The 23814-nt window shown below is 33.3% G+C and overlaps 1 protein-coding gene across 1 annotated transcript in view; it reads left to right on the plus strand.

Moving 5' to 3' along the window:
• Cdk5 (Cyclin-dependent kinase 5) overlaps positions 1 to 23814 on the plus strand; it is a 111288-nt gene that overhangs the window by 78059 nt on the left and 9415 nt on the right. The window contains exons 8-10 of the mRNA XM_085817880.1: positions 11793 to 11862; positions 12683 to 12743; positions 15327 to 15407. Coding sequence (XP_085674006.1) covers positions 11793 to 11862; positions 12683 to 12743; positions 15327 to 15407 — 212 coding nt within the window. The remainder of the gene's footprint in view (positions 1 to 11792; positions 11863 to 12682; positions 12744 to 15326; positions 15408 to 23814) is intronic.

The raw sequence follows: 23814 nt of genomic DNA on the forward strand, positions 1-23814 counted from the left end.
GCTCCAGGTACCCGTTACCACCAAGAAAACATCATTGAACGACACTGTTACGGTGGTGCAGGAGTGCTCGTTTGGGGTGGGATTATTCTGGGTTCCAGAACTGACCTGCATGTTCAAATTGGAACCATGACAAGCCAAATCTATCGGGTCGCCATTCTGGAACAACATGTACGTTTGTTTCGGGGCGCCATGGGAGCACAATTTTTGTTTATGGATGACAACACCCGTCCTCACTGTGGGAACATCGTAAGCAAATGCCTTCAATCAGAGGATATGACCCATATGGACTGGCCAGCATTCTCACCAGACTTGAATCCAGTAGTGTGCACGTGTGAGACATGCTTCGCCGACGAGTTGCAGCCCGTCAACCTCCTCCTACTTGTCTACTGGAACTTCGGAGAGCATTGCTTTTTCAGTGGTGTAATATCCCCCAAGATCATATCGATAATTTGATACTCAGCATGCCTGGGCGTTGTACGGACTGTATTGCATCGTCTGGGAGACATACAATATATTAACAATCGTACCAACCATGTAATATTGGTTTTTTGTAAATAGGTTTTTTTTTGTAATTTGCTCCAGGGAGAAAAAATCGCTAATTTTTTTTTAATAATATCAAACATATAGCATCTTTTTTTGCTCTTTGCCTTTTGCTTAATAAATAAGCTTTACAAATAGTCAAATTTGTTTTGCTTCTAACTCTTCCTTTGCCTGATTTTGCATTATCCTTAATTTATGGACGTGAGTGTATTTAGTACTGTGTCAAGTGAATTTTTCATATCAATACTGTGAGTTGATTCTTTCAGTGCTACTAAATCTAGCATCATTTCTTTCATAATTATTTGTGATGGAACAACAGACAAAAATTGCTGAGAAACATCCTGGATGTTTTTTGATTCATCAAGTGTCAAGCTTAATGCTAAAAAGTTCCTGAAATTATTTATAAGATTTGTCTGTAACATCTTCCGTAACACGACGCTGTATTATATGATGTGAAATAAGAATCTGCAATATTAATTTATGTAGTTTTGCATTGTTTATATCCAAAGGTTTAACTACTTCTTCCAGATTTTGTTTAATAAATTTTCCTTCTCTGTATGAATGTTTAGCACGAGCAATATTCCAAAATATTAAAAACTGGCTTCAATGGCACTGCCAGCTGATTTACTAAAACAGGATAAGTATGTTTGTTGCTTATAGAGGCCAGATTTTAGAGAGTTCATTTTTTTGTTCTCAATTTAGATTTAAGTAGATACTAAGACAAAAACTTTTATTTCATCATAATGACTTACATTACTGATTTTATAATTTGCAACCACATTTTTGCACATAAGGCATAGTGGCTTTCCATTTTTGTCAACAAATGGAAAATTTTTGGTTCTATTTTGTTATCAAGATCGGATTCAGAGATATATGTATATTTGTGCACATATGTATACACATACATACATTTGTGCTTAAATATATATATGTGTGTGTGTGTGTACATGGATGCATACATCTATCCACCCATACATACATTACTGGATCCAGTCCTGATAATGGAATACAGTCAAAAGTCGTTAATCCGGACTCGTCGGGACTTCGGCGATTCTGGATTATCGATTTTTCCGGATTATAGATCATCAGTTTAAATCTGGTAAAATGGCATGCAGAAATTATAAAATTAAAAATATGAAACCGTAATTTACGAAATAAAGAACAATTATGATCTAAAGGGTATCAAAATTTACAAAAAAAAAAGCTTAATATTTATTTGTTTACTTTATTAAACATTTCTTTCAATGTAAGTTGTTTAAGTTGCTTCGTTTTTTATGTGATAATACATTCTCTTTAATTCTATAAACAGACATAATTTCGTGTTCAGTTACAAAGTTCCGCTGTTCAAGTCCTATAATTGCTGTGTCAAGAATACTGACTAATTTGTCAATCAAAATTTTTTCATTTTCAATAACCTCTATCACTTTCTTCGCTATCCGCGAATTACAATGACGAGGCATTTGATTTAAATCATATCAAAGACACATCGAGATGAAATACTACATTGAATTATAAGCCAAATAAAATAAAAACATCTGCTCTTAAGATAAGGATAGTGCTGGATCAACTTCCAATTCATTGCACGCCGCCCCGTGTTAAAGATAAACAATGTTTAGATAAACAAACGTTAAAGTTTACATAAACAAAGGATATGTCTTTATCCATTTTTTGCAGCAATTCTACTTTTTGTTTAATGGACTCCGAAAGATACTTTCGCTTTGTATATCCTTTACATATTAGTAAATATATATAGGAAATTCTATTTGACATAATCGAAAGTTCAAGCTTACTTTTATAAAATTGCTCTAACAGTCTGCAAAAAATAATAATCCGGATCCAATTCGAAGATTAAGGAACAACGCAATCTGCAACACTAACTGAAATAGATAATTAGATAATTTTAGCTTAGCTTATCCCGTCTGTTATACATTAAACGCACATTCATAAACATATTTTGCGCACGCGCACACGCAAATTTGCAGCGGTAAAGGTCTTACGCGCGCAGAAAGTTTGTAGCTTTGAGGTCCGGATTATAGATCATTCCGGATTATGGGTGTCCGAATTAACGACTTTTGACTGTAGTACAAAATTTTCTTCCTATTCACTCTTGAAACTTCTGTGTTCTTGTTCATACTTTTGTTTTCTGCTTTCCAATGTCATGCCTGAATAAATTTAACATTTATTTAATTAGAATTAAAATAAAAATTACTAATGTACTTACTTATTTGGATTAATCATTATTTCCATATTATTAATCATTCATCTAATAATTCAAAGTTCAAAGGCCATAAAATAGTTTTTTAAAATAGAAACTTTCAATGTAATAGAATAGATATTAATGTAATTAGAATAATAAATTTCAATGCAAATTATCTCAGACTTTTAAGTTCTTAATTAATAGGGGTATTTACAAATGCAACTAAGCATTACTTGTTACTGTCTTGCTCTTTATTCATAAAATCAAGCAGACAGGAAACTTGGCTTTTTTTTTTTTTTTTTTTTCCCCCTGATTTCGAATTTCTTGTTTGATTGTAAAATTGAGTTATTCAGTGGTTTGAAATTAGAATTAAATATGTAGTTCTCAATATATAAATAACAGTTTTATTTAGATTTGTGCACATTATTTTTAAAAATTTCTATGGAATGCAACTGTGATTTGAAAACAATTACATTATTAAATAGCTATATTTATTTTTAAAAAGTAAAAAATTTTGGTATCTCATTTCTAGTTATGATATTTTGTGTCCTGGCATGTACAGTGCAAACTTGGTATCCACACTTGTGGTAAAAAGGGTAACATAAACTTAGATTTCATGTGGAATTCTACTGACATTTCAAAACACAAGCTCGCCATTAGTGAATATTGATGGAGGTCTGTCATCTCTGATCTGAATAATCTCTGATCCAGTTATGACACTATATTATCATAAGAATTATGATTTTATATTATCATAGAAAGTAATTTAAAAATTTATAATGAGACATAATAACTTTAGCAGTCAAATTGAAATTATTTTCTTTCATGTACATGTGTAGTCATTTGAACATTCAATCTTCGTCCCCCCCCCCATTTTTGGCCCAGAAGAGATATTAATTATGTTTTGGCATTTTGCATTGAAAACTTTAAATGTTGATTCACTTTTCAAACTGTTGCCACCAAATATTACATCCTTGCATTATATTTAAAGAAATTAAATAATAAATAATCTGCATAAATGTATATATGTTTCTTGCATTGTGATAAAACGACAGTATTTAGAGCCATCAAATTTTGAATAACATATGTTTCCATCCGAATATGGGCATCTGGAAGCCCAAATTTGGAATGTGTTTTATTATCTATTTCATATTTTGTAAAACTTTAACAAATTTTTAATTAACAAACTGAACAATTTAAAAGCGAGCAATGGCAACACTGTACAGTGGGGAAAAAAACATTTTTATCTCCAGCGTGCAAGACTGTGTATTGGAAATTCTCAAAAGATATGCTCATTTTAAAATTATTTTGCGATATTGCTGTTGAACTGAATTTTGTGGCTTAAGTGCGAAGAACATGATATTTAGTATATAAAGGTAACCCACAAAACGTTTAAAAAATGCCCCTTTGACTGTAATGTAAAATTTAAAAAGATTTCTGTTTTTTCCCCCTTTCCCCTATAGCTATACGTTGTAGTCATATTTATCTATATTTTAGAGACATATTTAATGGACAGTCCTATTTAAGATTATAACAGATATGAAAGTTTAAAAACAAAGCCACTTAATTTCCAAGATACTCGATCCTTCAACAAAAGCCTTCAAGTGCACATGGATTCGAAACACACAATTTTATTACTAGTGTTGTAAATCATAATTTTGTTAACAAAATATGAATGTTTAAGGAAATACATAGTGTAATAAACATAATCCTTCATTTTTCCAATTAACAATAAAGTTATTAAAAATTACTAAACATTTTGTTTATATTTTACAGAAAAGTAATATAAATAAGTTTTTCTTAATTCTGCAGAAATTTTATTAATAATGCAGTCAAAAATGCAGGTTTAGCAATTACCATAAATCAAATACGCTGAAACTCATGACATATATCTGAAGAAGAGAAATGCCTTTGTAGATGATTTTTGAAGTGTTCTCATTCATACATAAGGAAACTCATAAAAATGGCCTGTCTATCCAATCAATTTATCAGAATTCGAAATCTGGTCAAATTATTAGTGTAGACAATTGAGTTAATGTACTGGTAGGAAAACGCATGCATTCTGTTTCTATTATTCAACGGAATATTCATAGTCAAATTTTAAGTAATAAAAAAAAAAAAAAAAAAACTTTAGTATGATTTAATTTATATTCATAAACTTGATACTAAAATTTGAATAAGTCCTCTTAATTACTACAATTGATTTCAACTGGTTGAAACATACAATTTTGTTTCTTTGATCTAGGGTTAGATTTTAAGAGGCTTAAACTAGTTTTATGGGTATTGGTATTTCTTCTTACATTTCATAAACATAGCATGCTTTCCATTTGAATCTTCTTTGTGAAAGCCTTACTCATAAAGCAGATAGATGTAAAACACTTTCCATAATTATTTAAAAAGTATGCTTCACATTAAATAATTAATCAAAAAGTTCAAGGATAAAATTTTTGTCATACTTACTAACAATCATTGATGATCACATGACTTTTAATAATTAGTATATTGGTGTCATTTAAATAATTATTAATTATAATTTGGTGCTACTAGGTGCTTCCTGGTTAAATCTACTTTAATACTATTGTGTTAACATTTTCTAATGTTTATTTCTCTTGTAATTTTCAAATAAAACTTTAATGAAGAAATTATGAGTATTCAGAAAAATTCTAAGATTTCAGTAAGCAACTTAATACATTAGTACATTATTCGTACGTCTTTAGCTACTTAATTATCTACATTTATAAATAAAACCAGTGATTACCAAAATTTTTAATTTCCAAATTTTAAAAGACTAAAAATAATCAGAGAAAAAAAAATCAGCTGCAAAATTTAAAATGCTGTGTTACTTTGCATTTAATTTAGTTTATATGAACAAGCGCCTTAGTATGTAAAAGTAGAGGTTTGGAAATAAGTCTAGTAACATACAAATGCAGATTCATCCGTGGTATCTTTATGTAAAAAATTTACATTTCTTTACGCATGTATCTCTAAACACGAGATAAAAAAATGTGCCGTATTTTTTTTCCCTTTAAAACATATATACAAATATATACTTCTATTTTATTATTAAATATATATTCCTCACACATATAATTGATTTATTGGATTAAATTTGTATTTTAATGTTGTAAGGATTATGTTAGTTTTATTAACAGTTAAATTTTAAGTTCCTTTCCTGTCGATTCTTAACTTACTACTTCCGGCCAGAACATAGTTTTAGAATCATATCTGGATACATAATGAGGAAGAGCGGTATTTAACCGCGAAGTTCTTCGGTTTTAGCAAGAGAGTTACCGGGTATTCTGTCTGCACGCGTCTGCCTTTTTAGACTATTCTCTCGTAAACTGTTATTACGCTTGGCCGTACTTTAGGCCCTTGATAGCTTCGCAGTCAATTAGCATTAAGGGGCCAACTCGGTTAAAATTTTGTTAGCTTCGGCTATATCTCTTTAGATTACTTTTAGTTTATTTCTTAGCCTCTTAAGTTCAAGCCCAAGTGTTGGCTTTTATTGTACACTCCAAGACGGAATTCTGTTAAATCTTATTTGAATAATAAAGGGTTATTTACCCTTCCATGTTGTTTCTTGTCAGACGAACTTAAGCGATTATTCACTTATCAGTTCTTAAGATTCTTCACGTTCAACTAAGCATTTACAAAGTGGGGAACTCTACAATGTATAAAAGAATCTATTAAAAAAGACACTTGAATACATATTTGAATTAGATTATTTGGGATATGGCAGAGCATACGAGGGTTGTCTGCTTAGGAAAATGACTTTTTTATTTGAACTCTATTTAGAATTGCTACAATAATAATAGTAGTATTGTATTACTACATCTGAAACTTAATCTGATAAATATGAGCAATGGAGGACCATATTTTGAGAGATAGTTTATGTTATGGGTCATTCGTGTGATAAAGGATAAATGATTAAAATTCTATTTTTAAATTTTAGGAAATTGCAGTTATCTAAATATCTTTCTAGAACACTACAAAACGAAAACCTATTTTTTTAGCCTCAGTTAATCATCCTTTGTTTTTACAACTATTTATTACATTATTTTAAAAGCACATGATTTAATAACCAAAATAGCGCTTGATGAATGTAGAACAAACTACACTATATTAAAGACAGTGAAATTTACAATGCTCATTATGTTATTCAAAACTAATTTTTTTAATATTTTCGCCCTATGTTTTCCCCTACGTTAGTATTTCAAATGGTTTAAAAAACATTTGCACTAAAATGACATAAAATGATATATTTATGTGTTTACACAATATCTCTATAATGAACATATAACTAAAATGATAACAAAAGTAAATATTTAAACAACAAAGCAAATTTTTGAAAAACTAGATTTTTCTTACTTGCTACTGTTTCATATCACTAATGTAAAAATGAAAAAATCTCTTTTTCCCTATGATTCTTACACTTTCAAAGTGATGCACCTCTAAGACAGATAGCTAACTAATGACAATAGAAAAACGAACAGGATACAAACCATTCAAAGCTATAAAAGTGATTGTAGTGTTGCAATTTCAAGTATTAGATAGCCTTCGATGGTCAGACCCAAGACTCTCCCTGCCCCAAAAAGTTTCTCCCACACCAGTTTCTATCATAAAGTTTTGGCCTGTTTCCCTTTTCCTATTAATTCCTACATTTCCTAAATATAGCCTTGCCAAGGACATGTTTATCGCATAAACGGAACTATTTGTTGTTTCTTACTTTGAGAACTAGCTTAAGGAGTATATTTTAAGTGCTGTGTGCATAATGCAGTTTAAAATATTAAATTACTTTTATTTTAAAAAAAAGACATGCATATCTGTACTGAATCATGCTGTAATTATCTTTAAAAATGAAACTATGCTTGTTACTTTGCAAGCCATAGTTTGGCCATGTGTGTTGTATAAGCTGCTGTAATCCCTTTAAAAAACTATGAAGCTTAGAAGACTGGTATTGTTATGTAGAGATTCTGGCTGGTTCACAGGTTATTTCTAACTGTGTTGAAACTTGACAGAAAATGTCAGGTTGAGTGGTAGGCACCAGTAAAAGTTTAACAATTAAATGTGATTAAAGGATCCTTTTAATTTTCTGTGTATGTTGCAGAAAAAAAGAGAATGCTTTCTCATCCCTTAATGAGAATTGAGCCACAAAAGGTAGACATGCATTTTGAAAAAGACTTCTTATGGGTGAAGGCCTGAAAGCCCAGAAGGGATAATTAAAATTGATTTCATAATAGGAGGTAAAAGGTTATGGATGCTTGTCTTGATTTGTCGCCATTTATTGTTTGCTTATTCCTTAAGCTGTGATGCAAACAGAAGCCTAGACAAATGTCTTATTTTCATAAGAGATATTTTGTTCGGGAGTGATGCATGGGAGAATTTCCCACGGTGGACGAGAAGAGGAAAATACCCTACTTCATCTTTCTTGCGATGCTGTAAAAAATGCATGCGGCATTTAATTTTTAGTTGCTGCGTGATTCTAGTTGATTCAGAAAAGGTTGTGGCAGGATTGTGTTGGACCAATTAGGCTCAAGTGAGGCAGGGCTGCATCAGAAGATGGCTTTTAATTAATAATTAAAAATAGAAAAAATTTTGGTGAAAATGTTTTTTTTTGGGGGGGGGTGGCTGCTATTTATTTGCTTGGGGTTAGAAAAAGGTAATGATTCCTATACAAGGGACTTAGGTTAATAACTAGTAGAAAGTTGTGTTGGTTTTTTTTTTTTTTACTTCTTTTTACAAAAATAAAGGAAGTATTGTAATCACGAAAAATTCCAGGTATCATATTTCAACAAAAATATTCATTTTTACTTCTACCAAATACAATTGAATGATGTTTGTTCGTGACATCTGTATGTAATGGCAGAATAAAGGACTCTTTTTCCTCAAACGCATTATAAAATGGATTCAAAAGAGATCTTTTAATGACATCTGTATGTATGTGTGTATCTTTCATAACTCAAAGACGACTAGCCTCAGAATGTTGGAATTTTGTACATAGGACTGTTATAACATGTAGTTGCGCGCCTCCCTTTTTGGTTGCACTCAGCCGCACCAAAAGTATGCATGTATATATATGTATATGTGCTCACTCTGCTCCCCAGCTCCGTAAGCTCAGTTGTGGTTTTTTTTTTTTTTTAAATGTGTGTGTTGATAAATTGTGCCTTTTTTGCTTTTAAAAATCATTAAATTACGTTCCTATCTTCTAATAAGGTTTTTATGCCTTTAGTTAATCTGCATGTGATAGCTGTAGAATTATCAGAAATTTAAAATTCGTTTAAGTGCGACTAAGCCTAATTTCCCCCCCACACACACACACACAGTTTTATATTTGTTTACATTTGAAACATGGTAGAATAGTGATGCATTTTCAGTGTGTTTTTGCTGAGTGGAACCAAAAGGAAACTTAGTTTTGTGCACCGAAAAATCTGCCTTTTTGCCTGCTAGCTGAATTGCTTGTTTTTGCGCAGAAACTCTTAATTTTAATTTTAAACGTTTTTTTTAAATTGTTTTAACTCTATTTAGTGTTTTATGTTTTTCTATATCTTTGAATTTTTAATGGGAGGACCAGTAACGCCGTGGCTAGAACCTCACGCAGCAGCACCACAGGTCCAGGTTTCAATCCCTGTGCTGGACAAGGTCGACTCAGCTTTTCATCCCTTGATTTCCATCCTTTGGGTCGATAAAATGAGTACCAAGTTCGCTTGGGGACTAAACACTGGGAGTCCTGTGACAAGCTGGCCACTTGTTCAGGGCATATGCTTTAAGCAACCTGGGGCCCAAGAAGACAGATTTCGAGGCACTGCAGGCATTGGCCCACTAGTTTTTGTTTTTGAATTTTTAATGAAGATATTTTTAGTTTTTATTTATTTCGCCTTCTCGTGAAGTGAGAACTGAATAAATTGAATGAGAAATATATCTCTAATGAAATTCAAGGAAATAAGTGTTTCGTATTAGCAGCAAATATTGTCCCCAGTCTGTTTCGGACACAGCAGAATGTAACACACAGCGGAATGTAGCGTATTAGGTAAGTGGCGCTGAATCTCCTGTGAGAAACTGTTTCTTTTTTATTTGTTAAATTTCTTTTATACATCGTTTTAGATTTATAGTATTTGAATAGAACATGTGGCAATGATTAGGTAATTCTGCAGATGATATAATTTTTCTGCATTCTGAGTTATAAAATGAATGAGATGTAACACTATTAAGCGAACCTAGTGCCAGAGTAAAATTAATCTAACTCCATCTTCTGGACTATTCTTAAATGAGTAAGGGAAATAATAAGATGTGTGAGCATTTACATTCCTGATTTTACAATTTAGAATATTGGCTTCTGCTAGCAAATGATGAGGTGTGATATTCTGGGCATGGTGTTCCTGTTCCAGAGTTCATAAAAAGACTGTTGTGGACTTGTAAAAAATCAGGCTCTTACTGATGACATGCAACTCTCCTGGCCTAGTGATCTTGTTTTCTGACAGACTATAAAGTGTCCTTAATAAAATGTGAAAGTGGTAATATTTTATTCTTTCAGAAGATATTACGTAACAAGCAATAGCTGTAGCAAGATATATTCTTGTGTTTTTCATACCCTACATAGTCACATAAACCAGGTACCTGTCATAGTTATAATGACAGATACTTGCTAAGATTTTTATGGCATTAATTAATTATGTTTTTTTTTTTTTTTTTTTTTTTTTTTTTTTTTTTTTTTTTAAATATATAGAGCTTGCAAATGCTGGTCGCTCTCTATTTCCTGGAAGTGATGTTGATGACCAGCATACTATAACGAGTTTGCTCTGAACTGATATTTAGCGTGATAAAAAAACGGCTTCACTCTGCAAACTGTATCGAACTATGTTAAGAACGAGTTTTGTGAATTCATTAGCAGTCTGACTCTCAGAAAGTTATTCTTCAACACTGCATAAGTTGTTTTAAATTAGGAATTCCCAAAGTCAGCTCATGCAAGTACCCTTCACCTCCTTCTTGCATGTAGTGATAATTATGTAACACTTAGAGATGATTATGTAAATAAAGTGTTAAAATATGAATATTTATTCAGGAGTTGAGTTCCAAAATTAGGATAAAATCTTTATTTTTATGTTATGGCGACTTTAATATGTTAGTGTAGTACTTAAGACTGTAAAAAAGAGAGAGAGAATATTTAAATAGCAATGATTCTCTATATGTATGCGTTTCTATCCACTATGCAGTTAAAGAATTGTAAATTTTGTTATGTTAATTGAACCTAGTGTTAATTATTTGTATTTGATGTGATAGTGTCAAAATGTTCAATTGAAGATAAAATTAAACACATGTTTATTGCACCCATCAGTAATGTTCATGATTAAGAATTAAAATGTTTACTTTTGTTGCCTCCTTGGTTTTCTTACCTTATAATCTCTGTCTGTCTTCCACCTATTTTCTATAATATTAAGATATGTATTCCTTAAAGCAGCTGTACTCTATTAGAATGTTATATTCCCCCCCCCCAGCCCTGTGAGCTAGAACAGGAAAAAAAGTTTCCAAATGAAGTTTGTTTCAGATCTTTAATGTGATCTAAATTATTTGATTTTTGTTGTTTGTTGTTTATTATTTTATGATTTCCATTATTTTTGAAATTTGACTATCTCATCTCTGTGCATATAATGTTTTGAAACATTCACAGATTATAAAACTGACCTTTTGCCTTCTTCAAGACAGCATGTTTAAAACCTTGATAAAAGTATAAATATATTTATGTTAATAAGTGTGTGCTTACTCAGAATTACGTCAAAGAATATGAAGTCCTGTTTGAAAGTTGCTATATTTTAATGCTTTCTTATTGCTTTATTAATTTGCAGAAATCTTTTGATTGGTCCTTAATAAAATGTGAAAGTGGTAACATTTTATTCTTTCAAAAGATACTATGTAACAAGCAGTAGCTGTAGCAAGATATATTCTTGTGCTTTTCGTACCCTACATAGCCACATAAACAGGTACCTGTCATAGTTATAATGACAGATACTTGGTAAGATTTTTATGACATTAATTAATTATTATTTTTTTTAATATATAGAGCTTGCAAATGCTGGTCGCCCTCTATTTCCTGGAAGTGATGTTGATGACCAGCTTAAAAGGATTTTTAAATATCCTTTAACTGTTCTCTCGTTTAAATTTAAAATTCTGTTTTTAGTCTGTTATAAAATATAAAAAGTAATATTTCATTATAAATTTAGATTTCAGTTTCTTGCTTACTCAACAAGCTAAAGATCAGAGCATTGTTTAAAAAAAAAAAAAAAAAAAAAAAGGTAAGTATTTTTCAATTTACAAATGCAGATTGGCTGCTGAAAATCAAAAATCATTCATATCTCATTGTAAAAATATGTAAAAGCTAGATAATATATTTTGTATGTAAAAATATACATTGAATAATTAAAAATAAATTTTTAAGAGCAAATTTTATCCAAATATATTTATTCTGTTTGTTTAAAGAAGCTGGTCAAAAAACAGTTCTAGTTCCAAAGAATCATCTAAATTAGTAATAATTGTTCACCTGATGTTTTTAACTAGACATCTGGTATATATTTTTCTGTCCTCTCCCATGTTAACTAATTTAATATGTTAATTTCACAAAGTATATATGTATGTAGCGTGTATGTATATGTCTCCAAATAAATTGTTTATAAATATTATATGTACAGCAGGACCACTGGACTGGATTACATCCATAAATTAAGGATTACCTGTACTTGCGTGTCTCTTATATGGAAGAGCGGATTACTTTTTTTTTTTTAATGATATGCTTTATGATTAAATTTGATTTCATTGGGTAATTTTGAGTAAGGTTAGTGGTTGTAGTCTAATTTTAAAAATACATTTTATGAGCATTTTGCGCAATGATTAAAATTTTGATGCATTCATATTTTATAATACATATGAGTGTTATATTTTTCTTAACAATTCCACGCTTTTGGGCACGCCAACAGAAGAAACTTGGCCTGGAATGACTCAACTTCCTGATTATAAGGTATGTGTATGTTTATTATTATTATTATTATTTCCTGTTCTGTTTGTAAATAGTTTTATTCCAGCATAATTCTAAATGAGCATCTTGAACTTAAGTTGGTCAATAAACTATATGATTAATATGTACCCTTGATTCCCAAATTTTTGCTGTTGATGATGTGCTAACATCTATGATCATCTTACATAATGATTTGAATTTTGAATAGGATATTAACATTTACCTGTCAGTTTGAAATTTTATATTGCCACGTTAAACGCATCCATCTTTGTGATATATCATGACATAATTTCATGGTTAATCAACATGCAGATCATCTTCAAGATGCACCTATCCACTTTTTATGTGGATTTCATAGTTCTTATGTAATAAATGCTGATTCGCACATACAGTGGCTCCCAAAAATGTTCGTACACTTATGATTTTCATTGAAATAGGGCTCTATCCATTAATTAAAAGTAAACTTTCTGATTGAGATTTTAATAATAATAAGATCTGTAATCTATTCGTAGCAAAATTACATGAAATATTTTTAAAATTTAGCGAAACTTTATTTTTAAGAAATGAATAATCAAAAAATGACAAACATTTTGTCTCGCAAAATTCTTCATACACTTCAAAAAAATCTTGACATAGAAGTAAATTTTTCATTAAATTAATATTAGTAGGATATCCTTTAGCATCCACAACAGAGCTTTTAAACATCTGGGAATAGATTTTACTAGTTCCTTTTTTTTTTTTTTTTTTTTTTTTTTTTTTTTTTTTATGTAATTTCTGTATCAATGTTCATCCATTCTTCCATCATGGCTGTTTTGAGTTCGCTTTTCGTTTTGATGCCGTGTTTTCGTACTTTAACATCCAGCTCTTTCCAGATGTGTTCTATGGGGTTTAAATCTGGCGACTGAGGTGGTGTTTTCAAAACCTGAGGACAATTATACAGAAACTACAGGCGAACGTTGAGAGCCATATACTTAGGATCGTTATCATGATTAAAAATAAAGTTGTTTCCAGTACCCAAATTTTGGACTGATAATTTAAAATTCTCTCTTATAGTCCTGATGCTGTCATGTCCCCCCCCACACACACACACATAAGAACACCTCCACCGCCATGCGCAACTGTTCCAAGTTCTTAGAATGAAGTACCTCATTTTTTCTTCTCCATACAGTTATTCGACCATCGGAACCAAAAATGTTAAATTTGCTTTCATCAGCAAATAGGACATTAATCCAGTACGTTCTGGGTGTATTTTGCGAATGAAAGCCTAAGTTTTCTGTTTTTCTCACTAACAAAAATTTTTTTTATGGGCAGAAAGCCCATGTAATCCAGTTTCTCTGAGAATTCGTCGAACAGTTTAAGGTGAATTTGAAGTAGAAAACTTTGCATTAAATTCTGCAGAAACTTTTACAAACAAATGTGGGTTTTTCACAAATTTTCTAATAATAAATATCTTATCACATTTAGTTAACTTTCTCGGTCAACCTTTTCTTACCTTGTTTTCAATCCGATTTTCTTCTTTAAAGCATTTTATCACATACTGCACTGTAGAATAGGATAAATTAACTAATTTAGCGATATTTCGAATTGATTTACCACTACTATGGTGAAAAATTATCAATTTTCGAATGCTTTTTATAATTTCTTTACAACTGGGACCCATTTTTCAATAATAAATAGAATATTATGAAGTAAACTATAAAAAATTAAAGCAAACAATTTTTTAATGCTACTACAATGTAAAAATTAAAAAAAGAGGGAAAGGATAATTCTAATTTTGAATTTATCCAAAAATATTTCAGTGTACAAAGACTTTTGTGAGATAAAATGTTTATCATTTTTTGATTATTAATTTCTTAAAAATAAAGTTTCGCTATATTTTAAAACTATTTCATGTAATTTTGTTACGAATAGATTATAGATCTTATTATTAAAATCTCGCTCAGAAAGTTTACTTTTAATAAATGGATAGAGCCCTATTTCAATGAAAATCATAAGTGTACAAACACTTTTGGGAGCCAATGTATATGATATTAAATTCTTGAAAAGTTGATTTTAAAATTTAATTATCACTTTTAAGATTTGAAACAGAATCCTTAAAAGGAGCTTTTTAATAATCATTTAAATATCATGTGGTATATCAGCCAAAAATGCATTTAGATTAATGAATGTTTTATTGTGATCTGAATCACTTCTCAATAAAAGGAAAGTAATTAGTGAAAATTGATAACTGCTTTTTCTTAAGTAAATGAACTTTCACACAAGGATATGTATTTTACAGTACCAATATTTATATCAAGGAAATATTTTTAACATAGATTATCAAATTATCATTAAAGCATTAAAAAGGGAAGAGGGCTTTTTTAACAGAAAGTACTAAGAAATTTTGATGAATTTCAAATTAGATTATATTCAAGTCATTTCTAAAGAAACAAGTTATATTAGAAATTATTAAATAAGTGCACTAACTTAAATGCATTTTCAGTTTATTTGTATAACAATTAAATGATATGCTATGGTAGTGTTTTTCAGAATATTAAATAATGATTGCATTTTTCTTTACATGATTTGTCTATTATCTCTTTATAGCCATTCCCTTTATATCATCCAACAGCAAGTTTTGCACAAGTGGTCCCAAAACTAAATTCAAAAGGAAAGGATTTACTTCAGGTACAATTTTAATATTTCTAGTAACTGTATTACTTTAAATTACTCTTCTCTTTCCAGTGTTTTAACAATATTGTTAAGATCTTTTTCTTTTCTGACATCAGTTGTTGCATTATTTTTTTCCTTCATGTTCATGTGGATTTGGAGTGAATAACGACGACACTTGATGAAGTATCGAAACACACTTTATTTACCAATATTAATCAGGACAGCTCCAAAACACTTTTACAGTTGTCGAAGATCTACAATAAACACGCTGGAACAATCAGCGACACAGCCTTCACACTGTCAGGCAATAACGGTGGATACAATTTCACTGCAAAGCACCAGAGTACAGCTTCCGACTCTGCTTGATCGTTCTCAGAACTCCACGTACTCTCGAGACACTCCATGCTACAACTCGTGATGCACTCGACGATACACAAGAGTATAGATATTGACTCAGCACAGTCTAAGATAAAACTCGATGATGCACTGATTCGCAATACACTAAAAGACTCTCAGGATGTACTCGACTACAAACTCGGTGCTAGACTTCAAGACACTCGCTCAATGACTGACTATCAGTTCGCTAGATGAGGCACACACATACTCAATACTAACTGACTGCGGGCCAGCAGGGTTTATATAGCTTTCGGCTTGTGTTCGAGAATATTCTGTCCTAAACCGATAAGAATTCGTTCCAGAAGGTTCTCCAACCGTCCATGGTTTATTGTGAATTTTCTCGCCAAATGTGGCAACCCTGCATTCCCGTGCTATATTATGGCAACCCTAAACCTGCTATGTAGGGAAGCTATCTTACAGTGGCTGCGCATTTTGTAACACTGCCCCCTCCCAAGGACTGCACGTTCCGGACAGTACAACCCTTGGTCAGAAGCCTAATTTGGTACAAACGAAACGTAATAAAACAAACAAATAACATAACTAAAGAAACAAACATTTACACTATGTACAAGTTATATACACAAATTAAACACGTCACAATTTTAAATTATACAAATTAAAGTCAAGAATGAATTTCAGTCTCAGTCTTTTCATTAAGATATACCCAGGTCAAATACTTTTCCACTGCAGTTCTCAGATGCATTTCTGTTTTGCATATTACAGTCTGAAGATATAGTCCTTTCAGACTTTTCATCCACAGAAAGATGTGAAACAGTTTGTTCACCACTCTGTAGTTCATTCGCAGCATGTCTGCAGTTCACCTCAGTATTTTTAGCAGATAGTACATGCTCATTTTCCTTCGTTTCCTAGGAACCAGCTCCAAATTCTGCATCAGAGTCATGAACGGAACCCGATTCTTTACAAACGGAAGCATCCTGGTTTAGAATTAAGTCCTTATCCGCACAATCAGCACTATTAGACGCGCACATAGTTTGTGAGATGGGTGAATTTTCTTGTAATACTGGAGCACACTGCTTCAGCTTCTTCAATCTCAGCAGCACATGAACTTTCAGATGGTTCAACACTTGCTGACTGCGTTTTTATAACTTCACTATCAGTTTCGAAGAACTCAATAATCGCATTTTCACTTTCTTCCGCTTCCACTTCAGGCACTTAAAAATCAAAAACTTCTTTACCATCTTTTATTTCTTCATGTTTTCATTCTTTTTCGTTAATCCTGTTAGATGCTTCATCCATCATTTCTTGATCTTTCTCAGGCAGTTTGTTAGTTGCTTCCTTCATCCTTTAATTCTTCAGAAGCCACTTCTCTCATTTCCACATCATCTTTTATGGCTCCAGTTTCTTCTGTAAGCTTCACTTTCACCTGTTAGAGTTGATCTCGCACCTTTTCTTGGCCACCATTTATTTCTTCTTGTCGGGCTTTCTTCTCTTCCAGTCAGGCTTTCATCTCTTTCAGTCCAGCTTTGATCTCAGCTGTCATCTCTTTATATCCAGCTTTTATCTCAGTCAGTCGAGATTTCATTTCAGCCTTCATCGTATCATATCCGCCTTTTATCTCGGCTAAAATGTCTATCAAAGTCTTCATCTCCTCCGCAATGCCTTTCCTCTGCAGGTGGGTCACTGGCATTCACTCACAAAACCCACTTCTGACACCAGTTGTTACAATTTTTTTCTGTTCTGACACCAGTTGTTACGTTATTTTCTTCCTTCACATTCGTAGGGGTTTTGTGTGGATTTGGAGTGAATAATGACGACACTTGTGGTGACGTATCGAAACACACTTTATTTACCAATATTAATCAGGACAGCTCCGAAACACTTTTACAGTCGTTGAAGATCTACAATAAACACGCTGGAACAATCAGCGCCACAGCCTTCACACTGTCAGGCAATATCGCTGGAGACAGCTTCACTGGAAAGCATCAGAGTACAGCTTCCATCTCTGCTCGATTGTTCTCAGAACTCCGTGTACTCTCGAGACTCTCCACGCTACAACTCGTGATGCACTCGACGATACACAAGAGTATAGCTCTCAACTCAGCAAAGTATAAGACAAAACTCGACGATGCACTAAAAGACTCTTTCGAGACACTCGCTCAATGACTGACTATCAGCTCGCTAGACGAGACACACACACTCGATATTAACGACTGCAAGACAGCAGGGTTTATATAGCTTTCGGCTTGTGTTCGAGATTATTCTGGGCTAAACCGATAAGAATTTGTTCCAGAAGGTTCTCCAACTGTCCATGGTATATCACCAAATGTGGTAACCCTGCCTTCCCTTGCTATATTATGGCAACCCTAAACCTGCTATGCGGAGAAGCTATCTTACCGCGCCTGTACATTTCGTAACAATATTAAAGTAGTCCAACCGCCCACTTGGTATGGTGGTTAGTCAAGCTGATTGCCCTTTCAATGGCCCCAGCTTTTCTCATGGCTGCTTGTAAATGTATATGGTCTGTGTGGCATCAGGGGCATACAAAATGTATAGCGAGCCAAAAGTTCTCTTGATGGTAGGGGAAGAGAGATGGGAGACACTCGAACCTGTCTCCCAAAGCTGCTTTCCTTCAAAATTGGAATGGAACAGAGCAAAGTAGTACTGTCAGTACTATATGGCGTTCAAGACTCATGCCAACAGTTGACACGATCTTGTATTCTCTGCCATGATAAAACTCGTAGGCTTGTTCTGATTAGGTCAGACATATGAGAATTAATTACAACAAAGTAGTCCCTTCGTCTATTATTTATAGCTTTACTTATAGTTAGGTGCAGGGCATCTAGAGATTAAAATCTGATTTTCTTCTGCTTCTTTGGTGCGAAATATTTAAAAATAAGTTTAAGGGAATCTGTAATCTTTAAAAAAGATTTTAATTACTGAATAGAAAACATCCTTTCTAAAGAAGTGAAATTGTTTAAAATATTTTGAACAAGTCATGTTTGTATTACGTAAGAAATTGTGTCACTACCATGCCCATCTAGTCTCAAGCATAAATCTGATGATCTAATTAAATGTGTGATAAAAGCATCATTTTTTGCTAAAATCTAAAATAGATCATCAGATATGTAAATATATTTATGCTCAAAATTGTACTATAGGAAAAGTATTTTTGTATCAGTTTGTTGTGTGTGTGGGGGGGGGGGGAATATTATTTCACAAAATTAATGGGTATGCTGTCTCCACTAAAGGGACTTAGTGTTAAATTATTAAATGATATGTAGAGATAAAAAATGCATTAATGTTTTAATTATCAAACAGTATGTATAATGTTATATGGTTGCTATGATATTTGCAATGTGTCATCTCCACCAAAAATCCACAGAAAAGTATTGAAGCAATGCATCATGTCACAAAAAAATGTTTGTGACAACCTACATTGTTGCCAAAAAGTATTTATGTGCCAACACCACTGTATATATGTAGCAAACGTGTTTGAATGTGCATGAATTTGCACTTTTAATGTTCAACAGTCATTTTTCTGATAATTATTTCTTGAGACAGTTATTTTGTCATTAACAAATCATAATAGAATTGTGAAGTTTGCCTTCTATATTTATTACACTGAAGTTTCAGCTGTTCTTGAGTGATTGTGATCATGGCTAGTTTTGCAATGCTGAGGTTGTGTATGATGCTAAGTTTGTGCAGTTCTCTCTCTCTCTTTTTTCAATAAAGAAAACTGATTACTGTGTTCATAGAGGGAACTACTGTGGGAAAAAAGAGAGAGAGAGAGCTAGTTGTATGTATGTCTTGTATGGGAAAAGAAAAATGTACAAAAATAGCAGATTACATGGATACATTATTGAAACAGATGTAAAGATACCCAAACAAAGGTTTCTCTTCCATCAGAAGAAGTTTGTGAATGCTTTCCAAAGTTGCCCATAAGTGTGGAATTTTTTTGGTGGGGGTGCAGATAATAAGAAATCACTGTGGAAATTATTGATATGTCATTATTGTACAAGTGATGCAGCAAATTTTTCAAAAAGGAGAAAAGAATTAGAAAACTGTTTTCAGTTGTACCTTATGGTTCTTCAGCACATATACTGAATTCATTGTTATTATCAAATGTTACTGAACATGAAATATTTTCAAAATCACCAGCTTTCCCAAGTTATATGTAATAAGTTCAGTGAAGCTTATTTAAATATAGTCTTGCTTGCTTGTTGGGTTCGTTATGAATTGAATGCACAAGGCCGATGAAAAATGAACAAAATTTTCTGTTATCGCAACAAATAAAACAAAATGCTTAAATTTCCTCAGCTATTCGTGTGGTATTACAATATCTCACAGTAGTTATCTTTTAACTACTCAAATGTTCAACAGACTTGATTAAAAAAGCTAAAGAAAGCTAATCTGCGAATTCGCTACAGTCAACAAGAGCAGTTTTCTAAACAAACTCTTAAAATAACAACTAACGAACGAACGAATTGAGAGGTTTTCGTGCCGCTTATATAAGCTTTTTAAATGAGCGAGAATTTTCTGTTATTTTCTCGAAATCCAAAAGAGGTATTTATTTAATAATTATTAAATGCACAACTTCTTGTATTTTTAATTTTCCGGCTTAGCTTTCTTTTAATATTCGTCACGCGCTGCACTGCACGGGGAATAAAGCAATTTTATTTATAATTATACTAACATTAACTAATTAAAGGCCAAATCCATAACACTGCCCCCTTTCCCAAGGACTGCATGTCTCGGGCAGTACAATCCCTGGATAGGAAGCCAAACTTATAATTAAGTCAAAAATGCAAAAATAAACATTACATTACAATATCAAACAACATGAACAATAAATGTTGACAAATGAACAACGGGAACAATAACTTAAACAAATCAAATACTAAGTACAAGTCAAATCAAATACTCATTTAGAAACAAAAAGGACCATGGTCTTACAGTATTTACAATTATTTACACTATGTGCTATGGCCATAGTAATGAACTAACCTGTCATAATGAACGACTAGGTTTAGAGTTTGAAGACTTATGGATCCAAACCATGACTTCATTCAGCCTGTTTAGGACTGTGTACGGCCATCCCAAGGTGACTGTAATTTAGGCCTGAGTCTTTTTTGTCTAATCGTCAAATCGGGTTCCGCAACCACACCCTGTCTCCCTCGTTGAATGGTTGTCCAGCAGCTCTCGTGTCGCATCAGATCTTCACCCTTTCCGTCGCCAAGTTGACTCGCACTTGCATCACTTCAAACCGGCCTGGGAATCTTGGATGTCTTCCTCAGGCGATGAAGGTGCAACCGGAAGGTGACCAGACAAAAGATCACATGAAAGACGAGGGTCATGACCGATGAGCATCTAAAATGGAGAACAGCTGGTAGTCTTGCATTTCTTTTCGACCCTAGTATGATTTCGGCAGCTTTCTGAGCTGGGTCTTTTAGACAAGGCATCGGCATTTCCAGGTTCCTTCTGAGGATGGATAGTCAGATGCTGAGAGCAGTTTGTTGTTTTTGAAGTCTATGGAAAAATCGTATTTCCTTAAAAAGTCCAATCTGAATGTGCATAGATCTGCAATATCCACCACATATGCGGTGTGATGGTAAGCGGCATTTCCAAACGTGAAGTTCACATTTAACTTCCCAGCTATGTCGATCTTATCACCAGACGCAGTCTGAAGGTTAACACAGGATGGTGTCCAAATAAGTTTATCTATAAACTGTTGAGCTAAATCTTTCCGAATGATGGTAACATTAGCTCTTGTGTCAATGATCATATTGCAAGGAACTCCATTGATATTCCCGTTGATGGACAATCCGTTACTGTTGCCACTCACTGTAGAAATCTTAAGCTCTTTAAAACAGGGTTTTTCATTATCTGGAAACCTCCGTTCCTTTGATATTGTCATTAATTTGTTTCCTGTGTCATTGCTGGGAAATGATCTTAATTTCTGTACTCTGGGGTTTTCTGCAATTCTTTCGTGCGTAGCTTTCAGCTCACAGTTCCAACACTTTGGTTTCTTGTCACTCCTTTTCTGTCCCATGGCATTTAATTAAAAGTAATGTACCTCTCTTATTTTCAGTGCTCTGAGGTGTTCTACAGTTCCTTCATATGTGGCCTTCAACACTGCAGTTCCAGCACTTTAGGGTTGGTTTCCTCTCAACAATATTTCATCTCAAGGCATTCACTTATCTTGTCAAATCATCCATTTTATTATCCATGCCCTGGGCTGTTCTGCAATGACATCATATGTGCCCTTCAATACCACATTTCCCAACACCTTAGAGCGAATTTGTTCTCACTCCTACTCTGTATCAAACATTGACTTCTCTGGTCGAATCGAGTGTGTGTGTCTCGTCTAGCGAGCTGATAGTTAGTCATTGAGCGAGTGTCTCGAAAGAGTCTTTTAGTGTATCGCGAATTAGTGCATCATTGAGTTTTATCTTAGACTGTGCTGAATCAAGAGCTATACTCTTGTGTATCGTCGAGTGCATCACGAGTTGTAGCGTTGAGAGTCTCGAGAGTATGTGGAGTTCTGAGAACAATCGAGCAGAGTCGGAAGCTGTACTCTGGTGCTTTCCAGTGAAGCTGTCTCCACCATTATTGCCTGACACTATGAAGGCTGTGCCGCTGTTTGTTCCAGCTTGTTTATTGTAGATCTTCGACGACTGTAAAAGTGTTTCGGAGCTGTCCTGATTAATATTGGTAAATAAAGTGTGTTTCTATACTTCATCACAAGTGTCGTCATTATTCACTCCAAATCCACACAAAACCCCTACGAACGTGAAGGAAGAAAATAACGAAAGAACTGGTGTCAGAACAGAGGAAAGCCATTCCAGAGGAGATGAAGACTTTTATCCACTGGCCTGTGGACTCACGCAGCTCTGACTAGTAGCAACCTCTAAAGGTTGTTTGCTTGGGTACCTCATATTTCAAGGCGTACAACAAAGCGCTTTTTAAATCTTTGACATCCGCCATTCCCGGAGCTTTCTGTATTTCAGGATCCTGGATGCCGTCGATAAGGTATTGCAGGGCAAGATTTCTCTTGTTTCTGTTGGGCACTCCAGATAGGCGAGATGGGACAGCTTTTCAACATCTGTGGCGAGTTCCTGGAGTGTTTCCGTGTTTTCTGTTGCCGGGATGTTAACTGAAGCCTACTGTAGTCTTTCAAACATTTCTCTCCAAACCGCAGCTCCAAAGTGCCAGACAGAGCTTCGAAATCTACTGTTTGGTTTTCGGGAAGAGCCTGAAGGATATCTGCTGCGTCTGCTCTCAAAGAAGCAGCGAGATTACAGGCCTTAGCTTGGGAATCCCATCCATTCACTTCCGCAACTATAGAAAATTGTGTCTTATGCATTTGCCAGGAGGTCTTCCCATCATATGTAGATAGCTTCAGAGAGGGACGAGCAGGCATAGATAGAAATTTAAAACCTTCAGAATTGTTTCCTGCTGTTGCTATGCACTTCTTTAGGCTGTCAACTTCTTTTGTGATGGCAGCAGAAACCCTGTCATCAGTTTGTTTGTTGGACAGCAGAAACTCTTCCTCTGCTCGTTGCTTCACAGCAGAAACTCTTTCTTCTATTTGATCTTTTACAGAAGAAACTCTATAATCGATTTGTTGTTCTACAGCTGAAATTCTTCTATTTGTTCTTTGACAGAAGAAACTTCTTTTTTTTTTTTTTTTCTTTGCCCAACTTCGTTTTCAACCTTGTCTATTCTGCCTTCCATAGCTTCGAATTTATGTTCTATTATGCAGATAATTTCTCTTTTCATCTTTTCTTGTCCTGTTTCAATCTTTTCCTGATTAGATTTCGTATCCTCTTTAACGGATTTAATCTCTTTTAACCCATTAGCCGCTGGTGTAGCGTTGACGCACCAGTCAAAATAAATGCGTATATAAATATAACTACTTAAGATATTTTATAGCAGCAGATGATTTTGTGTAGGAAATATTATGAAGATTATTTCTGTAAAAAAATATTTGCCTTCAACAATCATTTTATTTATAATAATTAATCTCGTACTTTAAGCAAAATTTCCGACCGGGTATTTTTGCTGA

Source organism: Stegodyphus dumicola, chromosome 1 (assembly GCF_044657685.1).
Source record: "Stegodyphus dumicola isolate Sdum_Otavi_A_Nest chromosome 1, ASM4465768v1".
Lineage (NCBI taxonomy): Eukaryota > Metazoa > Arthropoda > Arachnida > Araneae > Eresidae > Stegodyphus > Stegodyphus dumicola.